This window comes from Notechis scutatus, chromosome 5, assembly GCF_049901735.1.
Source record: "Notechis scutatus isolate UNSWTSFEM ecotype Mainland chromosome 5, rNotScu1.2, whole genome shotgun sequence".
Classification (NCBI taxonomy): domain Eukaryota; kingdom Metazoa; phylum Chordata; class Lepidosauria; order Squamata; family Elapidae; genus Notechis; species Notechis scutatus.
This window is the reverse complement of record NC_142013.1, coordinates 1,072,139-1,095,074: the sequence shown is the minus strand read 5'-3', so window position 1 is coordinate 1,095,074 and position 22,936 is coordinate 1,072,139. Positions and strand designations below refer to the sequence as shown.

General features: G+C 46.0%; 1 protein-coding gene across 1 annotated transcript in view; it reads right to left on the bottom strand.

The window, feature by feature from the left end:
• ARAP1 (ArfGAP with RhoGAP domain, ankyrin repeat and PH domain 1) overlaps nt 1-22,936 on the bottom strand; it is an 87,316-nt gene that overhangs the window by 49,023 nt on the left and 15,357 nt on the right. The window contains 10 exon segments of the mRNA XM_087965915.1: nt 832-1,031; nt 2,906-3,012; nt 5,147-5,355; nt 7,767-7,887; nt 9,087-9,156; nt 9,330-9,503; nt 13,190-13,287; nt 15,079-15,149; nt 16,618-16,716; nt 16,719-16,759. Of these exon segments, the coding sequence (XP_087822041.1) occupies nt 832-1,031; nt 2,906-3,012; nt 5,147-5,355; nt 7,767-7,887; nt 9,087-9,156; nt 9,330-9,503; nt 13,190-13,287; nt 15,079-15,149; nt 16,618-16,716; nt 16,719-16,759 (1,190 nt within the window).

Below are 22,936 nucleotides of genomic sequence, written 5' to 3'. Positions count from 1 at the left end.
TACCTTTCCAATCGTTCCTGTAATCCTGGAGGAGAAAGACGGGCCTCTCACCTTACGAGGTGGATTATAGAGGCCAGGTAGATTCAGTCCAATAAAAGGATCAATCATACTGCAATGTCCCTCAACTTCAGCAGCTTTAAGACAGGTGGATTTCAACGCCCAGAATTCTGGAAACTTGAAGTCTACCCATCTTATAAACTGACGAGGTTGAAAAAAAAACAACACAATTTCATCCCATTCGTGAATGTGGAATACACGATTAAGAGAACCTTGGACAAGTGTCGACTTGTAAAACATTCCTACGCCGGTTTCCAGGTTGGCATAAGAAAGCGGGGGAAGGACCAGAGATGCATACGGCAAATGAATTTAGAAGCCACTTTCCAACTTTATCTTAAAAAAGATTGCAGCTAAGCTACTGAAGGCTTTTCCCCGGGAAAAAACTTCGATTGGAGAAGATAATAGATAACAGATAATCAGAGTTGGAAGGGGCCTTATAGGTCATCTAGCTCAACCCCCTACACCATTTCTGACAAATGGCAGTCCAACCTGTTCTTGAAGGTCTCAAGTGATGGCGCTCCCACATGTATGTGTGACTCTAATTATGTATGCCAGAATCGGCTTCATACAGTAGGTCATGCCAGCATGTCGCTCCTAATAAATTCTTCGAAGTCTTTTGAAGTTTGGCTCAAGGCTTTAATGAGGGCGATCGCTGGAATCCTGACTACGGTTAAGTCCAGGCAGATGATGGGGAATTCAACTCCTTCCCCTCTGTTGATCGTTGCACAAGGTGGCATCTCCCAACCTTTCCCTCCAAGCTGGTGGGGCTCCTACCTGCGCATCGCTTGCAGATGACCACGCAGAGGTTGATGGAGCCCCAGTCCGGCTTGGGAGCCCCACAGTCGGCGCAGAAGCAGTTGTCCTTCGAGGCCCAGATCCTCTCGGCCACCTCAAAGTTGGAGAGGGCCTCAGCCACCGACTGCTGCATGGCCTCCACCCAGAGCTCCTTCTCCTGGTCGGACTCCGCCAGGAAGCTGGGAGGGAGGAAGAGAAGAGGAAGGGTTAGTCAGCCGCTTTATAAGGCCTCGGTAAGACCACACCTGGAATTACAGGTTAGTCCTTGACTTATGACCACAACTGAGCCCAGTGTCAGGGCTCCGACAATACACCCCCATTCCAATCCTAAGTCTCTAGCCGCATCTCTCAGAGTAGAAAAAAAATTGATTTATTAGGAGTGGCCATGTCGGCATTAGCTGGGTGCAGCCGACACTAAAATACATCATTCATTTCCCCCTTGACCCTGGTCTTCCCCCCCACTCAACCTCCTGGATGTATATTCTCCAATGGGACACATCCATAGCCAAGAGTCATCCATCATGCTCTCCAGTAATAATCTTGTGCACCAACAGCTTCGGCTACCTAGCAATTATCTGAAGCATTTAAGGAATGCACTGCTTTCCTCCCTTTTCTGCTGGCAACTGAAGGACCAAAGGAGTATTTTTTTATTTGACCCCCAGGATTTATGTACTTAAGTGAGTGTCAACTTGTAAAACATTCCTTTTTTATTTTAAAAAATTCTTTATTGAAATTCAAAATATTAAAAAGTTTACAAAAATTCCTATTAGAAGATGTGTCAATACCTTTCAACATCATTTTCTTGACAGTACAATAAGTACAGTACATACAATTAATACTTGACAGTTGTTCATTGTATTAGTAATACTAATTCACAGTGCCTTAATAATATTAATAAAAAAGTAATTCATATACATAGGTCGATGGTTCAAAGAAGAAAAAGAATATCGTATTAACTCTAAGTACATATTTATATATATTTATATTTTTATACACACACACACACACACACACGTGTGTGTGTGTGTGTGTGTTTTTTAAGTTTTCGCGGGGTATTTATATGTATGGTATTCAGCTTTGTTCGGGTATTTTCCCACGTCATTGTAGTTGTGCTTTTAAAGTTGTAGCAACGTTTCGGCAGAATCTCATCTGCCATCATCAGGCTTCTGTATTGTGTCCGTCTCTGATCTTTATATATATATATAAAGATCAGAGATAAATCTATATAATTATAGTCTATGTGCTGTGTTCTATATTCCATAGCCATATGCACAGATAAGGTATACATTTTTAGATATACAATGTAAGTATAACTACATAAATATTATAAATTAAATATGAATATTTATATAAATCTCCATTTTCTGGCAGTTTCAACGACTTCTCATTGATCCTACCTATATGCCAATATACCAATTTTATTTCCTCTTTTGACCTATATTTATCATGTTTAACTTGTAAAACATTTCTATGCAGGTTTCCAAGTTGCCATACCAAAGAGGGAAAGCCCTTAAGGAGCAGACGGCAAATGAACGTTCCAAGCTTATTTTACAGCAATTGTAACTGAGCCTACCGGGAATTCTGGGCTCGAAAATCCTCTATTGGAGAATGTGATTGATGACACCCAGCCCTTAATGTGTTCTGAATATATCCAGAGGGGTGGGGGAACAGTGCATTCCATAAATGTTTTTAAAGATAGTAACTAGGTGACTGAAGTTCCTACCAAGCAAAATTCTAACTGGAGAGCATGATGGACGACTCTGGGCTATGGATGTGTCCCATTGGAGGATATGAATTACGATACACCCAGGCGGTGGAGGGAAAACCAGGGTCAAGGGTGACAGTGAATGATGTGTCTCAGAGTCGGCTGCACCCAGGCAATGCCGGCATGTTAACTCCCAATAAATCCTTTTGAAGTTTTGGAAGTTTGGCTCGAGACTCAGGATTTAAATGAATACGCTGGTTGTTAAGTAAATCTTTGGCGGATCCCTCAAGATCAAGTCCCTGCCATTAACCAGAACGAAATCCCCTTGGATCTGTCTGAGATCCCTACCTGAAGATCCGGTAAGGTGTGGTCAAGTCAAAGCATCTTCGGTCCACGTCTTTCACGTTGCCCACATTCATCTCGATATAGGTGATGCCAATCCCCAGCCGGAACTCCTGCACCAAGACACACACACACACACACAAACACACACAAACCAGGATTACCCACACAGGAAGCAGAGGGGCAGACTTAAAAAGAGGTAGGAAAACTAAACCCAGGGGTGCAAAGCAGAACAATAACAGAATAACAGAATTGGAAGGGACCTTGTAGGTCATCTGGTCCAACCCCCACCCCGCCCAAGCACCCCAAACTTAAGATCTACAGACCCCTCCCATCCCAGACATAAACTGTTTCACCACCTCGACACTATAGAGCCCTGCACACCAGAACAACTAGACACAAGGGGAGTTTTTTCCTCAACGCCATCACTCTGCTAAACAACTAATTCCCTCAACACTGTCCAACTATTTACAAAATCTGCATTACTATTACTGTTAATCTTCTCATCACTTCTTATCCACCCATCCCCTCCCACTTTTGACTGTATGACTGTAACTTTGTCTCTTGTATCCTAACGATCTATATTGACTGTTTCCTAGTATGATTTAATTGCTTATTGTACCCTATGACTATTATTGTTGGACCTTGTGATTTTTGACTCTTGACAAATGTACCTTTTCTTTTATGGACACTGAGAGCATTTGCACCAAGACACATTCCTTGTGTGTCCAATCACACTTGGCCAATAAAGAATTCTATTCTATTCTATTCTATTCTATTCTATTCTATTCTGTTCTGTTCTGTTCTGTTCTGTTCTGTTCTGTTCTGTTCTATTCTATTCTATTCTATTCTATTCTATTCTATTCTATTCTATTCTATTCTATTCTATTCACCCCACTTTACACCTGGACGCAAAGCAGCTTCCTTAACTCTGAGGCCAACTCTCTAAGGCTCTGGTCTGGTTTGGTTTGGTTTGGTTTGGTTTTCAAGAAGAGTTCAAAAGCCCATTTCAACCTCAAAAACAACCTGATCAAAAACAGCCACTTTCAAACTCGGAAACCTCACCTTCGGAAGGCAAATGATCTCCATCTCAGATATTACTGGGGTTGGCATTGGGGTATTATTTTGCAACAGATCACCATGAATGATTTGGGGGCATAAATATTCTTAATAAATAATAATAAAAATTGCATTCCGCCTGTCCCCCAGATGGGGCCCTGAAGGGCATCCAGTCCAACAGCATTTTGTAAATGGTCTGAATCTGAAATTTGGGTGGGGGCTTTATTTTCATAAGCCTCCAGGAGTCACAGTGAGTGATCTGGGTGGCCATATACATTTTCTTAATAAACGATAATGGTGATGATGATAGTAAAAAATAAGTAGTCGTAGTCGTAGTAGTAGTGCAGTAGTAATAAGAAAGAAAGAAAGAAAGAAAGAAAGAAAGAAAGAAAGAAAGAAAGAAAGAAAGAAAGAAAGAAAGAAAGAAAGAAAGAAAGAAAGAAAGAAAGAAAGAAAGAAAGAACTATGAGCAGTATATAAGTCTGCTATTGCTATTGCTATTATTATTATAAACTTTTATTTTATTTGTTTAATGAATAAAAGTTTGTAATAATAATAGCAATAGCACTTAGACTTATATACCACTCATAGTGCTTTCCTGCCCTCTCTAAGTGGTTTACAGTCAGCCTCTTCCCCCAACAATCTGGGTACTACATTATAACAACAATAATAATAATAATCGAACTATGCCTGAGCCCAAAAGGGATCTGTAGTTCATCCAGGCCAACAGCATTTTGCAAATGGTCTGAATCCGTGAATTATTGAGTTTTTAAATTTTTATTATTTATTTATTTGCTAAATTTATTGAAGTTTTATTTTGGTAATCCATTAGGAGTTCACCGTGTGTGACTTGGGCAGATAACGTTTTTAAATAAATTATAATAAATGCATTCTATGTAACCCTACCCAGAAGTGATCCTGTAGCTCAGGGCTCTCCAAGTCTTGTGGACTTCAACTCCCAGAATTCCTCACAGCTGGCTGAGGAATTCTGGGAGTTGAAGTCCACAAGTCTTCAAAGTTCCCAAGCTTGGAGATCCACCCCCCTGTAGGTCATCCAATCCAGCAGCATTTTCCACCTGGACTGCATCTGAAATATTTGCTAGTTCCCTGAAGGGGTCCATCAGGTCATCCAGCCCGACCCCAACCTGGTTGCACAAGATTTCTTTCTTCCTAGGACCATCCACGCACCTCGGCATTCTTGTAGAGGAAGACCTTCTCCCCAGCCACGGCCACATAGAGCTTGCTTTTGAAGCCCCTCAACTCCAGGGGTCCATTCTTGTCCACGGAGTCAACGCTGCTGCTGCTGGTCGGTTGCAGGCGGGAAGTTCTGTGAAGGCACCTGGTCTTCTTCTCGTCCACCATCTTCTGCACGGCTTTGATCCACTCGTTGCGTTCAGCTGCAAGGGGGAAGGCGGACAGGTGGGATTACAGAATAATAATTGAGTTGGGAGGGACCTTGGAGGTCTTCTAGTCCATCCGCCTGCTCAAGCAGGAGACCCTAAACCAGGGGTCTCCAACCTCAGCCACTTTAAGACTTGTGGACTCAACTCCCAGTATTGAACTCTGGGAATTGAAGTCCAGAAGCCTTAAAGTGGCCACGGTTAGAAACCCCTGACTTAGATAACCCTTCTGGCCTCTTCCAACTCTATCATTCCTGGCTGGCTGGGGAATTCTGGGAGTTGAAGTCCACAAGTCTTAAAGTGGCCAAGGTTGGAGACCCCTGACTTAGATGACCCTTCTGGTCCCTTCCAACTCTATCATTCCTGGCTGGCTGGGGAATTCTGGGAGTTGAAGTCCACAAATCTTAAAGTGGCCAAGGTTGGAGACCCCTGACTTAGATGACCCTTCTGGTCTCTTCCAACTCTATCATTCCTGGCTGGCTGGGTAATTCTGGGAGTTGAAGTCCACAAGTCTTAAAGTGGCCAAGATTGGAGACCCCTGACTTAGATGGCCCTTCTGGTCCCTTCCAACTCTATCATTCCCGGCTGGCTGAGGAATTCTGGGAGTTGAAGTGCACAAGTCTTAAAGTGGCCAAGGTTGGAGACCCCTGACTTAGATAACCCTTCCGGTCTCTTCCAACTCTATCATTCCCGACTGGCTGAGGAATTCTGGGAGTTGAAGTGCACAAGTCTTAAAGTGGCCAAGATTGGAGACCCTGACTTAGATAACCCTTCTGGTCTCTTCCAACTCTATCATTCCCGACTGGCTGAGGAATTCTGGGAGTTGAAGTCCACAAGTCTTAAAGTGGCCAAGATTGGAGACCCCTGACTTAGATAACCCTTCCGGTCTCTTCCAACTCTATCATTCCCGGCTGGCTGAGGAATTCTGGGAGTTGAAGTCCACAAGTCTTAAAGTGGCCAAGATTGGAGACCCCTGACTTAGATGGCCCTTCCGGTCTCTTCCAACTCTATCATTCCCGACTGGCTGAGGAATTCTGGGAGTTGAAGTGCACAAGTCTTAAAGTGGCCAAGATTGGAGACCCTGACTTAGATAACCCTTCCGGTCTCTTCCAACTCTATCATTCCCGACTGGCTGAGGAATTCTGGGAGTTGAAGTGCACAAGTCTTAAAGTGGCCAAGATTGGAGACCCCTGACTTAGATGACCCTTCTGGTCCCTCCCAACTCTATCATTCCCGACTGGCTAGGGGAATTTTGGGAGTTGAAGTGCACAAGTCTTAAAGTGGCCAAGATTGGAGACCCCTGCCCTAGACCATTTCAGACATAGGGCCGACCAAGCTCTTCTTAAAAACCTCCAGGGCTGAAGCTCCCACTACTTTCTTTTTAGTTAGATAGTTAAGTTTACTTTATTGCCCTTGCACCTCGTGCAACGAAATTAAATACCATCTTCAGTGTACATTATGACTATGAAAATAAAACGCAAACACACATCCTTCGCATTCTATACGATTGAATGAAAAACCCCTGATATTGCATTAATGTTGCATTATACAGTAGAATTCAAGAGAGTTCCTGCCCTGGGATAGAAGCTGTTTTTCAGCCTATTTGTCCTTGTTTTTATTATATACTATCTGCCAGATGGTAATAGTTTTTAAAAAAGGGTATAGGATAGCACTGTTTCAGTATCTCAGGGGCTGCCCCAACTTATTTTCCAAAGCCCCAGAAGGCAGGACAAGAAACAAGGGATGGAAACTCATCCAGGAGAGAAGCAACCTGGAATTAAGGAGGAATTTCCTGACAGTGAGGACAATTAACCAGTGGAACTGCCTGCCACAAGAAAGGTGTGGGTGCTCCAACATGGGAAGATTTTAAGAAGAGATGGGACAGTCACTTGTCCAGAACCCAAAGGTGCTTTTTCCAAGAGGCAACTGGACTTTTTCTTGTTTTTTTCTTTGAAGACGTTTCGCTTCTCCTCCAAGAAGCTTCTTCAGCTCTGACTTGAATGGTGAGGAAGTAGAAGAAGTCAGAACTGAAGAAGCTTCTTGGAGGAGAAGCGAAACGTCTTCAAAGAAAAAACAACAATAAGTCCAGTTGCCTCCTGGGACAAAAGCACCTTTGGGACAACCGTGACCCGGATGACTGAGAATGTCCACATAGACCTTTGTCCAGAACGGTGCAAAATCTCCTGCTTGGGCATGGGGGGGGGGGGTTGGACTAGATGACCTCCCAAGCCCCTTCCAGCTCTAAGATTCTATGCTCTGCACTGTTTGGAAGGGAACCCTGGCCTTTGAGCATTTATTGGCACCCAATGCCAGAGCCGCAAGAGAGAACATCAAGGCATCTTCTGCTTCTCCCACCAGAGAGACGAGCCACAGTGGGGTCATCAACCCCCCCACACACCCCTATTCACCATCGCTCTCTGCCCGGAAGGCGAATGTCCGGTTGTGAGTGATAACTTCAAACTTCTGGTCCCCGATGCTGGACACCTGGGAGATGGAGGCCACCAGGATGAAGCGTTTGGAGTAAACATCCTGCAACGCAGAGGAGAGAGGAGGGGAGGAGGGGGGAACCCAGAGGTGCTCCGTCTGTGCCCCCTTTCTCCCAGGTAGACAGGAAGAGGAGACAATTTCTCAATTCCCAGAGTGTCCCGTCTTCCGTCCATAATAGAGCAACCTGTGCCAGTCGTTCTCTCAACTTCTCTTCATCACGGAGCCCCTTTCAATGCCTTTCATGGGCACGGAGCCCCCCAAGAGTTAAGATTTAAACCATCACCTTGATTCAAGCCTTCAGGGATGTGATGATATGGCCCCTGACCCACCCCCCACCCACCCCCAGGGAGGAAGGGAGAAAAAGAAAGGGAGGGTGGGGTAGGAAGGAAGGGGAAGAGAAGAGAAGGGAAAAGAGGAGGAGGAGGAGGGAGGGAGGGAGGAGGGGGGAGAAAGAAAGAAAGAAAGAAAGAAAGAAAGAAAGAAAGAAAGAAAGAAAGAAAGAAAGAAAGAAAGAAAGAAAGAAAGAAAGAAAGAAAGAGGGAGGGAGGGAGGGAGGGAGGGAGGAAGAAAGAAAGAAAGAAAGAAAGAAAGAAAGAAAGAAAGAAAGAAAGAAAGAAAGAAAGAAAGAAAGAAAGAAAGAAAGAAAGAAAGAAAGAAAGAAAGAAAGAAAGAAAGAAAGAAAGAAAGAAAAAAAATAGGGGAAGGAAGGAAAAAAAGAAGGGAAGGAAGGAAAATGGAGGGGAAGGAAGGAAAAATGAAGGAAAAATGAAGGAAGGAAGGAAGGAAGGAAGGAAGGAAGGAAGGAAGGAAGGAAGGAAGGAAGGAAAGAAAGAAAGAAAGAAAGAAAGAAAGAAAGAAAGAAAGAAAGAAAGAAAGAAAGAAAGAAAGAAAAGAAAGGAAGGAAGGAAGGAAGGAAGGAAAAAAAAAAAAGGAGAGAGGAAGGAAAAGAAAGAAAGAAAGAAAGAAAAAGAAAGAAAGAAAGAAAGAAAGAAAGAAAGAAAGAAAGAAAGAAAGAAAGAAAGAAAGAAAGAAAAAAATGGAGGGGAAGGAAGGAAGGAAAAAGAAGGGAAGGAAGGAAGGAATGAAAATGGAGAGGGAAGGAGGGAAGGAAGGAAAAAGAAAGAGGGAAGGAAGGAAAATGGGGAGGGAAGGGAAAAGAAAAAGAAGGAAGGAACGAAGGAAGGAAAGAAGGAAGGGGTCTTCTACAGCCCTCCCCACCTGCAGCTTCCTCCCCACCTTACCTTGTCACTGTCAAAGTAGCGAAGGTAGTCACTGTCCAACTTCACCCAACGCCTCTGGTAGATGTACGACCTGCGGCCGAAAGACCCGTCAGCTGCCCAGCCCCGAGAGCCAGTGGTCCCCTCCCGGCCGGCCAGACCCGCTTCAAGCTCAGCCTCCCCCTCCCCGCCAGGGCCGGCTGGGGAAGGGACCCGGGGCCCTTTGAGTGGGGGGCAGATGGCGAAGGAGCCCGGCTGCTTGCTCACCCTTGTGGGGGGTTCTTGTCCAGCCAGCCAGCTTTGGCCACCCCGGCCGAGAGCGGAGAGGAGGGCCCTGCGCTCTGCATGCCAACACCGTCACCATGGATGCCCGACAACACGCCGAAGGGCAGAGCGCTGCTGGCAGGGGAGGGCTGGCTCAGCCCGTCATCCCAGTGGCTGCTGCGGTGGGAGGGGAAGGGAAGGGAAGGGAAGGGAGGGGAGAAACCAGAAGAGCTGCTGTTAGCCAACAACTTTGGACCCATGCACACACACACCCCCCAGCCCTAGGGGAAGGGGGCAAGCCAGGGGTCTCCGCCAGCAGCCCGGACTCTTCCTCGGAGCTGAACCGAGAGAAATTCACCCCCGAACTTCCGAACCATCGTTTGTCCGAAATAACTCTACAGCAGGGCTTCCTGCTTGAGGACGGGTTGGACTAGAAGACCTCCAAGGTCCCCTTCTGACTCACTGATTCTAAAATCTGGCTTCCCGAATTGGCCGTCCTCGTCTCTCTGTCCATTAGACCGGAGTATTTCAAACTTGGCCACTGTAAGAGGGGTAGTGCAGGGGTCTCCAACCTTGGGCACTTTAAGCCTGGTGGACTTCAACTCCCAGAATTCCCCAGCCAGCTTTGCTGGCTGGGGAATTCTGGGAGTTGAAGTCCACCAGGCTTAAAGTGCCCAAGGTGAGACCCCTGGGGTAGTAGAACTACAACTCCCAGAATCGCCCCCTCCCACCAGCCATGTGGGTTTGTTCCTTGTTTCTATACACATGGCTTCCTCTGGGAAGTATATGCAGACAGCAAACCCTCCTCCCTCCTAACCCTGATGAAGTTACCCAGCTGGGTCCTGAAACGTCTGCAAGAAAGCCACCCAGCTCAGAGAGCAACAGGGACCCCTCAGGTCCACCCCGAGCTACAAATATTCTCTCCTGTTTGCACCCAGGCGTTCCTTAAAATCTGGAGAGTCCACCCGCATTGGATTCTGAAATGTTCGCACTCCCAGCCATCCTGAACTCCTTAGGATCAAACCTCCCCTAACGCTGCCCCCCCGCAGCTCTCGTTCCAAACCTGCCCCTTTAAGAGGAGGAACTTTCCGGAAGCTTTTGATTGACCAAGAGGCAGGAAAGCAAAGGAGCATTAAATCCAGGCCATTCCTAAAAGGCAGCCGAGAGCAGCAAAGGTGGTTTTTTATTTGCCAAACCTGCCTTCAAGCAAATCGGAAATCCTGGATCTGAGTTAAGGAAGAAGGTTGCAGCTACGCTGGCGGTTGGGGAATTCTGGGAGTGGAAGTGCAGCCATCTTAAAGAACGTTTAGTGGGGATTCTGGGAGTGGAAGTGCAGCCATCTTAAAGGACATTTGCTGGGGGATTCTGGGAGTGGAAATGCACCCATCTTAAAGGACATTTGCTGGGGAATTCTGGGAGTGGAAGTGCAGCCATCTTAAGGACGTTTGCTGGGGAATTCTGGGAGTGGAAGTGCAGCCATCTTAAAGGACGTTTGCTGGGGAATTCTGGGAGTGGAAAGGCACCCATCTTAAAGGACATTTGCTGGGAATTCTGGGAGTGGAAGTGCAGCCATCTTAAAGGACGTTTGCTGGGGAATTCTGGGAGTGGAAAGGCAGCCATCTTAAAGGATGTTTGCTGGGGAATTCTGGGAGTGGAATGCAGCCATCTTAAGGACGTTTGCTGGGAATTCTGGGAGTGGAAAGGCACCCATCTTAAGGACGTTTGCTGGGGAATTCTGGGAGTGAAATGCACCCATCTTAAGGACGTTTGCTGGGGAATTCTGGGAGTGGAAATGCAGCCATCTTAAGGACGTTTGCTGGGGGATTCTGGGAATGGAAGTGCAGCCATCTAAAGGACGTTTGCTGGGAAATTCTGGGAGTGGAAGTGCAGCCATCTTAAAGGGGCTGGGAATTCTGGGAGTGGAAATGCACCCATCTTAAAGGACGTTTGCTGGGGAATTCTGGGAGGAAATGCAGCCATCTTAAAGGACGTTTGCTGGGAATTCTGGGAGTGGAAATGCAGCCATCTTAAAGGACGTTTGCTGGGAATTCTGGGAGTGGAAGTGCAGCCATCTTAAAGGACGTTTGCTGGGGATTCTGGGAGTGGAAGTGCACCATCTTAAAGGACGTTTGCTGGGGAATTCTGGGAGTGGAAGGCAGCCATCTTAAAGGACGTTTGCTGGGGAATTCTGGGAGTGGAAATGCAGCCATCTTAAAGGACGTTTGCTGGGGAATTCTGGGAGTGGAATGCAGCCATCTTAAAGGACGTTTGCTGGGGATTCTGGGAGTGGAAGTGCAGCCATCTTAAAGGACGTTTGCTGGGGATTCTGGGAGTGGAAGTGCACCATCTTAAAGGACGTTTGCTGGGGAATTCTGGGAGTGGAAAGCAGCCATCTTAAAGGACGTTTGCTGGGGAATTCTGGGAGTGGAAATGCAGCCATCTTAAAGGACGTTTGCTGGGGAATTCTGGGAGTGGAAATGCAGCCATCTTAAAGGACGTTTGCTGGGGAATTGGAGTGGAAGTGCAGCCATCTTAAGGGTTTGCTGAATTCTGGAGAATGCAGCCATCTTAAAGGACGTTTGCTGGGGAATTCTGGGAGTGGAAGTGCAGCCATCTTAAAGGACGTTTGCTGGGGAATTCTGGGAGTGGAAGTGCAGCCATCTTAAAGGACGTTTGCTGGGAATTCTGGGAGTGGAAGTGCAGCCATCTTAAGGACGTTTGCTGGGGGAATTCTGGGAGTGGAAGTGCAGCCATCTTAAATGGACGTTTGCTGGGGAATTCTGGGAGTGGAAGTGCACCCATCTTAAAGGACGTTTGCTGGGGAATTCTGGGAGTGGAAATGCAGCCATCTTAAATGACGTTTGCTGGGGAATTCTGGGAGTGGAAATGCAGCCATCTTAAAGGACGTTTGCTGGGGAATTCTGGGAGTGGAAATGCAGCCATCTTAAAGGACGTTTGCTGGGGAATTCTGGGGTGAAATGCACCCATCTTAAAGGATGTTTGTGGGAATTGGGGAATGCACCCATCTTAAAGGATGTTTGCTGGGGAATTCTGGGAGTGGAAGGCAGCCATCTTAAAGGATGTTTGCTGGGGAATTCTGGGAGTGGCGTTTGCTGAATTTGGGGGAAATGCACCCATCTCAAAGCTGCTAACATTAACATGGTTTACCTCTGAATTTTCACAGGGCTCAACTCCGGCTCCTTGGGCATCTCATAAGCATTTTAGGAAATACAGAGGCTATACACCTTGGGTTTACCAAGAGTTTCTTCCACCTCATCCCTTTATCCAAATAAATAATCCCTGAACCCCAATCAGTCTCCCCCCTCATTTAGCCAAAGTTCTTGAGGAAGGACGGCCTCCTCACTTGATGCAAATCTGTCTTCATGGCTCAAACTGGACTCAGAAATCCAGGCAGTCCTCAACTTACAACCACAATTCAGCCCAAAACGTCCCTTGCTAAGCAAGACAGCTGCTAAGTGAATTGTGCCTTATTTTATGACCTCCCTTGCCACGGTGGTTAAGCGAATCACTGCAGTTGTTAAACAGATCTGTCTTCCCCGTGGGCGTTGCTTGTCATTACATTATGACCGTTGTAACTACAAATCGGTTGCCCAGTATTTTGATCCCACGGGGGAGGCTGCAACGCTTGCTAAGTGTGAAAACCGGTCCTAGGTCACCTTTTTTTCAGTGCTGTCGTAACTTGAAACAGTCACTAAACGAGGACTGCCTGCCATGCTTTTGATTTCCTGGAGGAAGCCACAATCCTTGCTGAGAAAAGCCAAAGCATTTAATTTATCAGCAGCTGCAGACAGACACCAAGAAGCTCCCCCACTCCTGAACCCCAAAGCAGCCAGGATTCTCACTTAGCGACCGGTTCCTCTTTGAAATAATCTTCAATCAGCTCGTCTTCACTGAACAGGCTGTTGACGCGGGCCGAATGCCGCCTCTCCGGAGGGGCCTCCTGCAAACGGAAGAACAGAACCGTCAGGACAATTCCCCGGTGGAACTCCTGGCCACCAGAAGTTGTGGGTGCTCCATCCCTGGAAGAGTTTTCAAGAAGAGACTGGACGGCCACTTGACTGGAATGGGTACATAGGGTCTCTTGCTTGGACTAGTCCAGGGGTCACCCACCTTTTGGGCCTCAGGCACCAACAAACTCCTAATTTTAAATCCCACGGACCAGAGACCCTGGGAAAATCCCCAAAAGTCTGCAGGAAAATTCCTCACCCCATTTTCCTACCGATTGATCATTCTTTATTTGGGATCGCAGGATACCGTCTCTAGCTCTATTCTTTTCCTTCCTTCCTTCCTTCCTTCCTTCCTTCCTTCCTTCCTTCCTTCCTTCTCTTCTTCCTTCCTTCCTCTCTTTCCCTTCCTTCCTTCCTTCTCTTCCTTCCTTCCTTCCTTCCTTCCTTCCTCCTTCCTTCTCTTCCTTTCTTCCTTCCTTCCTTCCTCTCTTTCCTTCCTTCCTTCCTTCCTCTCTTCCCTTCCTTCCTTCCTTCCTTCCTCCTTTCTCTTTCTTCCTTCCTTCCTTCCTTTTCCCTTCCTTCCTTCCTTTCCTCTCCTTCCCTTCCTTCCTTCCTCCTCCTTCCTTCCTTCCCTTCCTTCCCCTTCCTTCCTCTCTTTCCCTTCCTTCCTTCCTTCCTTCCTTCTTCTCCTTCCTTCCTTCCTTCCTTCCTTCCCTTCCTTCCTTCCTTCCCTTTTTCCTTCCCTCTTCCCTTCCTTCCTTCCTCTCCTTCCCTTCCTTCCTTCCTCTCATTCTTTTTCTTTCTTTTTCTTTCCTTCTCTTCTTTCCTCCCTCCCTCCCTTCTCTTCTTCCTTCCCTCCCTCCTCTTCTTCCTTCCTTCCTCCTTCCCTTCTCTTCTTCCTTCTTTCCTTCCTCCCTCCTTTCTCTTCTTCCATGTTTCCTTCCTTTCTTCCTCTCTCCCTTTCTCTTCTCCCTTCCCTCCTTCGCAGCCTGGGAAATCTCACTGCCCCCATTGGGCAGAAGTGCCAAGAGAAGGGCCTCTCCTGGCTTGGATCCCGGGCAGCTGCTGAGTCTCAGCGCCACAGGAAGTTGCACAGCCCCAAAGACCCCGCTATTGATCGCCGGAGGAACCGCCACTGTGGGGTTTCCCAGAAGCCGCCCAGTTACTTCCCCTCCGGCCACAGGAGCAGAGAGACGGAGGGGGGAGGGAGGGAGACACCCCGGAGTCACATGATCCCCTTTTGCGTCAGTCCGGGAGGGCAGCCTCACTTAACGACTGTGTCACTCTTTGAACTGAAGAATATCCTAAACCAGAGTTATCCTAGATCAGTCTCCCGCTTGGACGGGGGGTTGGACTAGATGACCTACAAGGTCCCTTCCAACTCTGCTTGTTATCTGTTATCAGTGTTATCCTGGACCAGTGGTATCCTAAACCAACATTATCCTAAACCAATGTGATGCTAAATCAGGGTTATTACCCTAAACCAGCATTATCCCAGGGCAGCGTCATCCTAAACCAGCATGGTCCTAGACCAGCGCTATCCTGAACCAGCGTTATCCTAAACCTGCTGCTTGGAAGGAAGTCCCGCCAGCTTTGGACCCCTGGCTGGCCAGGGTGGGTCTACAGGGGCCTTGGGGGGGGGGCTCGGGGAAAGTCCTGGTCGGGGTCTCTGGACAGCCAGGGCTGGGAAGCCTTCCCCTGGAGCCCCGAGAGGGCCATCCATCGGTCTCCTCCTCCTCCTCCAAGCCATGGACCAACCTCTCGCCAGAGACTTACAGACACACCTTGTCAGTCATCTCTTCCGTAAAGGCTTCCCCTTCCTCCTCAAATGGTGGGTCCTCATAATCTGAACCATCTGCAAGAAGGCAAGACCTCCATCATCATCATCATCATCTTTTAATGACCCCGTAATCCCTTTCAGGGTGGAGTCCGGACAACTGAATGGAGCTAGTAGAGCGTTTCCTGGCCGGATGCCTTCCCTGTTGCCAATGAGGAGTTTTGTTCGGCAGATATATTCTCATTGTGCCCGAGAGAGAGAGAGAGAAATATCTGCCTCTACCCAGGATCGAACTCACCGCCTCCTGATTGTGAGGCAAAAGGCAAGACCTCCGTGAACGCTGGCAATGGAGTCCCACCATCTCAGGCCTTCTCCAGCCCACCAACCCAGCCCGGATCTACTTCCAAAGTTCCTACCAAGAGAACTCGCACCATGGCGTTCAGTGTCCCTCACTTAATGACAGGAAACTGGGCAACTGGTTCACATTTGTGACTGCTGGCTTTGTCCCAAGGTCACACGGTTTGCAGACCCGCCCATCGGGCATGCTAGATTCGCTTAATGGCCACGCGATTCCCTTAACGACTTAACTTTACGACCATCGTAAACATGGTTTTAAAAGCAATTCAGGCCACGTAGTGGCTGTTTAAGGACCGCAAAGACTTACAGTCAGAATTCTGGCTCAATTGTCGCCATAGGTTGAGGACTGCCTGTAGAGAGAGTCCCCGTTTAGCGACTACAACTGGGACCAGCAATTCAGTCACTGAGTGAAACCATGACTGTGTTTATACTGTAATTTCAGCTTTCCTTTGCTTTAAAAAAAAAAACAGCAAAGGGTGTAAATTTAAGGATTGGGTGTACATTTACGTCTTCCTCACTGTTGTAACTGCAAGTAGTGACCAAGCAAGGCAGTTGCTAAACGAGGACACATATATTACTAGAATATTTTTTTAAATAATACAAATACGCAGCTAGAATAACGTATGCCCAAATTTGGAAATCAGAGAGTGGTCCCACAGATGATATGATTATAAAAAGAAAATTATGGATCGTGCAGAAATGAATAAACTTACAATGGAATTGCAGGAGAAGAAAGAAAAAGAATACTATACGGTCTGGGAGAAATGGTATGTTTGGTTGGAGAACAGGAATAAAAGACCATGTAAAATGTAAATGACATATATATGTGTGTGTGTGTGTGTGTGTCTATGTGTGTGTGTGTGTGTATGTATGTATGTAAATGAATACGGAAAAGTTGATGCCACAAATTACTGCAAAAATTGTAAATATGATTTGTTTTTAAAAGTGTAAAATTTAATAAAAAGTATTTTTTTAAAAAAAAAAAAAAAAGAACAAATATTTATTTTATGTACACTTTTTCCAGTTTGAAATGTTCCCCTCCCTCTCCCATTCTGGCCTACGAAGAGAATTTTATGCAGACTTTTCATAGTGCAGATTTGGGAACAGGCACGTTTTAAGAAACCTTTGGGAATTCCCATCTCAAGGCTGACTTGGACCTTAAAACCTTTAGTTGTTCCACGAGACTTACCAAAGTCTGGGTTCAAAAGGAGCGGGGGCTTTGGTGGAATCTCGGGGCTCCTGTTCTGCTCTGGGAACTTGACACGTGGGAAGAGGGTGGGGGGAAGGCGGGCAGGTCCACAGGTCCCAAAAGTTTCTCTTTTGCAGGAGAGCTGGAAGGAAAAAGTAGAGCTGTCATCAAGGAGGAGGAGGAGTGGGGAGGAGGAGGAGGAGGAGACAGGAGGAAGAAGGAAAGGAAGAAGAAGGAAAGTTAGGACAGGAGGAGAGGAGGAGGAGGAGGAGGAGGAGGAGGAGGAGGAGGAGGAGGAGGAGGAGGAGGAGGAGGAGAGAAGAAGAAGAAGAAGAAGAAGAAGAAGAAGAAGAAGAAGAAGAAGAAGAAGAAGAAGAAAAGAAGAAGAAGAAGAAGAAGAAGAAGAAGAAGAAGAAGAAGAAGAAGAAAAATTGAGACAGGAAGAAGAAGGAAAGTTAGGACAGGAGGAGGAGGAGGAGGAGGAGGAGGAGGAGGAGGAGGAGGAGGAAGAAGAAGAAGAAGAAGAAGAAGAAGAAGAAGAAGAAGAAGAAGAAGAAGAAGAAGAAGAAGAAGAAGAAGAAGAAGAAGAAGAAGAAGAAGAAGAAGAAGAAGAAGAAGAAGAAGAAGAAGAAGAAGAAGAAGAAGAAAGAAAGAAATTGAGACAGGAGGAAGAAGGAAAGGAAGAAGGAAAGTTAGAGGAAGGAGGAGGAGGAGGAGGAGGAGGAGGAGGAGGAGGAGGAGGAGGAGGAGGAGGAGGAGGAGGAGGAGGAGGAGGAGGAGGAGAAGGGAGAAGAAGAAGAAGAAATAACTATAAGAATAACAATAATGCCTGGTAAGGATTTCATAGGTAGACATAAATGCCTAACCCAGCCTGAACATCTGGCTGACTGTGCAAATAATAATAATAATAATATTAATAATAATATAAAAATAAATAAAATAAATGAATAAAGCTAACCGATTTTAGACGCCCCATAAGGCTGCCTTTAGATGGTGCCAGAAATACACCAAAATAGATGTATATAGACAGAATGAAAGGGGGGGGAGATTCATCCAGAGAGCTAAAGCCACAGGAGGACAAGTGCAGCTTCTGACGGACAGGTTGGCGCCTCGATCGAACACACATACAGACACACACACACACACACACACACACACACAAAGTCCTCCTCCTACTTTCAACAACCCTTGCAGAGAATCTCCCTATCAGCCTATTCAGGTGGTCCTTGACTTGCAGCCAGAACTGGGATCCAAATGTCCATCGCCAAGCAAAGCGGCTGCTAAGCGAATTGTGGCCTGATTTTACGTCCTTTTTGCCCTGGTTGTTAAACGAATCCTTGCCATCGTTAAGCAAATCAGATGCTTGTTAAAGCAAATCCTGTTTTCCTTGTTAACTTGGCCAGCTGGGAACGTCACAAACCGCCATCAAATAACCCCAGGACGATACAGGCCGTCCTCAACTTCCGACCATTTGAAATGATGATGGACCCGCTTCCCCCAAAGGTCCTTACAATTGGTTCCCAACAGCCTCCCACCCTCCCAACAGGCTCCATGGTGGTCATAAGTGGAGGACAACCCCGTATGCACCAGTTGCCAAGCACCCACATTTTGATCATGTGACCAGGGGGGGGGATGCTGCAACCGTCATAAGTGCGAGGACTAAATCCTAAATCACTTTCCCCACTGCTTTTGTTAACTTGGAGCTGTCACTAAATGAACCCTTGTAAACTAGGGACTATGTGCATTTTTTCTTCCTCATCTCTCAGCCTAAGCCCAGCTGGAAAATCAGGGGGAAAATGGCTATTATTTTATTTTATTTCATTGAAAAAAAAAACTTTATTAAACAAATTCTACAATTAAAAAACAATTTTAAAACATGTATTTCCATTCATCGCAGCATATTTGTAATGGCTATTTTTTTTCTCCCCCACCCAGCCATTTCTTCACTTTCACTTCCTCCGATTTTAGGCCATTTGCTAATTTTCCAGATTTCCCTACACGGTTTTTCTGGGGCGACAGGAAGCAAAGGGGTTTTTCCCCCCATTTACTGTAAAATTGCCCGTCAGAAAATGTGGTGTCGAAAGGCGGAGAAAACGAGAGAAGAGAGAAAGAGGGAAGGAAGGAACCTCGTCCCGGACAGTTTCCCCCAGTTTCCCCCCCGTTTCCCTCTGCAACCCACCTCCCCATTTGGAGGCCAGGTGGCCAAAATGGGGGCACAGATTAGTATTTAGAGGAGGTTTCGCTACTGCTAAAAATGTACAACTGGACATAATAATACTTTATTGTCATTGTACGCATATGCACAGTTTACACACACAACAACATTCACATAACACCCAGAGACCAGACTCAACATGCACGCACACACACACAAGAATCCCCAAACACAGACACACACACACACACACACACACACACACACAAAACCTTACCCGCCCCCTAAAAACACACAAGCATCCACACAACAGACCAAGAAATCCTGCCCAACAGCTCACTGGTGATGGTCCATGCTTACAATGTAATGAATAAGCAAGTGGATTCGTTTTTAAAATTTAGCGTTTACCAGATGTGACAACAGAGAGAATAGGAAAACATGTGACTTCATTTGGGACACCACAAAATAAATACCATCAGCTGAATTTCAGAGTCCTTTTCCATTTCAGCTGTTTTCTGCAGCCAAATGCACTTTTTTTTTTCCTGATGGGAACTTTAACCCCAAAACTGCTCAAGCAGAGATTTATATGCAAAACTAGGTTATTGTGTAACTCTTTTCACGAGTGTTCCAGGAAGGTCTGTTATTTCGGTCATTCACCTTGGCCAACCAAAAGGTGGTTTCTTTTTCTTTTCTTTTCTTTTTTGTTTTGAAATGAAGTTTAGCAAGTTTCAAGAAAAGATAAAATGCTAAGGGCAGAGGGGGTCAAAGGGCAGAGGAGTTAAAAGGTGACAGAAGAGAGAGGAAGGAAGGAAGGAAAGAAGGAAAGAAAGGAGAAAGAAAGGGAGGAGGGAAGGGAGGAAGGGGGAGGAAGAAAAGAAGGAAGGGAGGGAAAGAATAAAGAAAGAAAAAGGGGAAAGAGGAAGGGAGGAAGGAAAAAAGAATCAGAAAGAAAGAATAAAGAAAGAAAAGGGAGAGGGAGGGAGGGAGAAAGAGAGAGAGGAAGGAAGGAAGGAAGGAAGGAAGGAAGGAAGGAGGAAGGAAGGAAGGAAGGAAGGAAGGAACTTTGTTCAGCATAGGTACAGATATATAATAAAGTAATCTCTTATTCTAAATTAAAACAAAAACATCCTTAAGGCAATATACAAATCGATATATATGTAAAAAGCGAAAGGCCCCTCACGCGTCATCACAAAATCCCCAGAACCGTAAAGCCTACAAACTTGAAATTCGGCCCGAATGTTCCTCTCGGCTTCTAGGAGCTCACTAAGAAAGGATTTTTCCAAATGACCCTCAGAGCATTTAGAGTATTTCCTGTACTATTATTATTATTATTATTATTATTATTATTATTATTATTATTATTATTATTATTATTATTATTATTATTATTATTATTAACACGCTCTGATGCTAAGGAGTTCTACTCCCCCTCCCAAAGGCAAAACACAAACAGAGGAGAGGAGGTTCAGTTTCAGAGCACCAAGCAGCTTTAGTAGAGAACAGTTGAGCTAAGCCACGCCCAGGCTCCTTGCTGTCTCCTCCTCGCTCACCCAGCAAATACACTTTCAGTTTCCAAACAGCCCTCCACTCTCTCACCCACTGACAAGGACGCTAGCCAGGTGAATACCCATGGAGGCTGGTAGGCAGAGGCGGAATTTCCACTCCCCCCCCCCTTATTTTCCTCCCCCAAAACTACGCCCGACCGCATAGTTTCCTAGCAAAGCAGAGATACCACCCTTCTAGTATCCAAGATGCAAACGAAAAGAAACCACCAAACCTTGACAACTGCTATGAGCCGAGCCTGGGCTGCCTTCCAAACTGCAGGCTTCCTTTTCCTACCAGGGGCTGGGAAAAGGCCTGTTGGCCTTGAGCCCTTCCTGACCATCCTCCCGGTCATCTGGAGGGGCGTGGGAACCACGGTGTGGGGGCCCACAGAGTTTGAGGTGGGAAGGCCCCCCATCCCGATCTCCACCCAGGCACAAAGACCCCGGCGTGCTCCTGGTCACGCCGGCTGGAGAGACGTGGTCAAGCCCCGTCCACTTGACTGGACTGCTGCCACTCTGCCGCTGGGACCCCAGAGCAAAGCTGACAGCTCTGGCTCTCTGGGTGGTGCATCTCCCACAGTCAGAACCGGAGAAGCTTCTCAGGGTGAGGAGGGAAAACGCCTTCAAGGAAGTTTTTCAAAAGATGTTGGATGACCCTTTGTCTGAAGTGGTGTAGGGTTTCCTGCCTAGGCCTGGGGTTGGACTAGAAGACCTCCGAGGTCCCTTCCAACTCTGTTATTCTATTCTATAAAAAAAAGAAAAACCCAGAAAATCCAGTTGCCTTTGGGGGGGGGGGGGGGAAGCACCTTTGGGATAAAGGACCCCCGCACAGTTTCCCAGGAAAACCTGCCAGGTGTGAATTGTGGACACTGGATGCCTGGATTTGCAAAAAAACAACCACAAAAATTTGCTGGAAGCTCAAAGAAGGCAGCCTTTTCTTGGTGCCAATGGCTGAAGAACAACGAATCCCTTGTTTTGCCCAGCCAAAACTGGATTTTTCCCAGCTGCTCCTGACCGTCTGCTTGGGGCTTCTCTCTTGCCACCCCACCAGCGAGACTGAGTTTCAGGGGGGGGGGCCAAGCCACCTATTTGGGAGGGGGCAAACCTTGAATGCTTTTAGCTGGGCCCTCTCTGCACTGAGATGGCCAAGGAGGTTGCAAGCTTGGAGACGTTGGCATTTATGGGGCAGGACTTGCAAACAGGATTTGCCTTGGGCTGGTTTCCGTCCCTCTGCCCCCTTCCCAAATTCTCTGGCCAAGGGTGGGTTTCCAAGGTGGAGGAGATTTATGGAGAGGAGAACAATCACCCTGGATAGTAATAGGGTCCTTTTCAAATTCGGTGGGAGGATGTTTAGCAACAGCATCTCCGTTTTAGGAAAGGGGTTTAAAAACAATTTAAATTGGAGCTGGAGACAAGTAGTTCTGGACTTACGAACAATGATTGAAGTTACGACGCACCTCCCCATAATGACTTATGGCTCCCTTTCGAAGTTTGGACGGTCAATTTTCCACCCCCAACTCCCCCCCCCCAATCCTCAAAGTCACATGATGATTGACAGATTAAAAGTAACATGGGTAATGAATATAGAAATGAAATATTTAGAATTTTAGATAACAGTGTAAAGCAAGGTAGGAGAATATCCTGAGAACAATGAAATAAGAGACGAACTGAAATTGGATAAAGGAAGCTTCATGAATTTAATATTAATAAGTAATAATGTGATATGAAACTGAATAAGAAAGATGAATAGATAATTATGGTCATGTTGGTACTGAAATGTAAAAACCTGGAACCACACTGCTTGCCAAAAGGGAGGTGTTTTGTTTGTTTTTTAATTTAAAAAAAATAAAAAACACAAGAAGAAATTGAATGATGAAATGATCACGTATGCTTCAATAATAGGGTGATTGGCATTAGAAGAATGTATTGGAATATTGAATAATTAAATAATGAAAGATTATAATTCAATGCAAATACATGTATTAACATTAGAGATACGATTAATGCTATTATTTTTGTTGGCACCAAAATGTATGATGCTTAGGTGCCGCACTGTTTATGTATTGATGTGTATATGTAGATTAAAATAAAGAACTTGTTGTTGTTTTTAAAGTCACACGATCACATTTTGGGGGCTTGGAATAGTTCTGCCTGTTTGCAGTGTCCTGAGATCACGTGATATATGGATTTTTGTGTGTGTAAGAAACTGGTATTTGCTTCTGGTTTCCAGCAAAAATAAAAAAATAACTCACCCCTTGGCTAAAGTGGGTTCGATTAACAACTGCTGCAATTGCTTAATGACCACAGTGTTCACTTAACGACGGCTTCAAAACAGTTAGTAGTAAAAATTTGGGCAAAGTTAAGGTTTAATGACTGTCACAAGGTTTGATTGTCATTCCAGGCTCAGTTCCGGTGATAAGTTGAGGAGTACCTGTGTATAGTGAAAACAAGGACTGTGGGGGCACATGATAGCAATTTTCTAATGTTCGAGGGGCTGCCCCAAAGAATAGAGGGGTCAACTTATTCTGCAAAGCCCCTGAAGGCAGGAGAAGGAACAATGGATGGAAACTAACCCAGGAGAGAAGCAACCTGGAATTAAGCACTGAGGACAATTAACCAG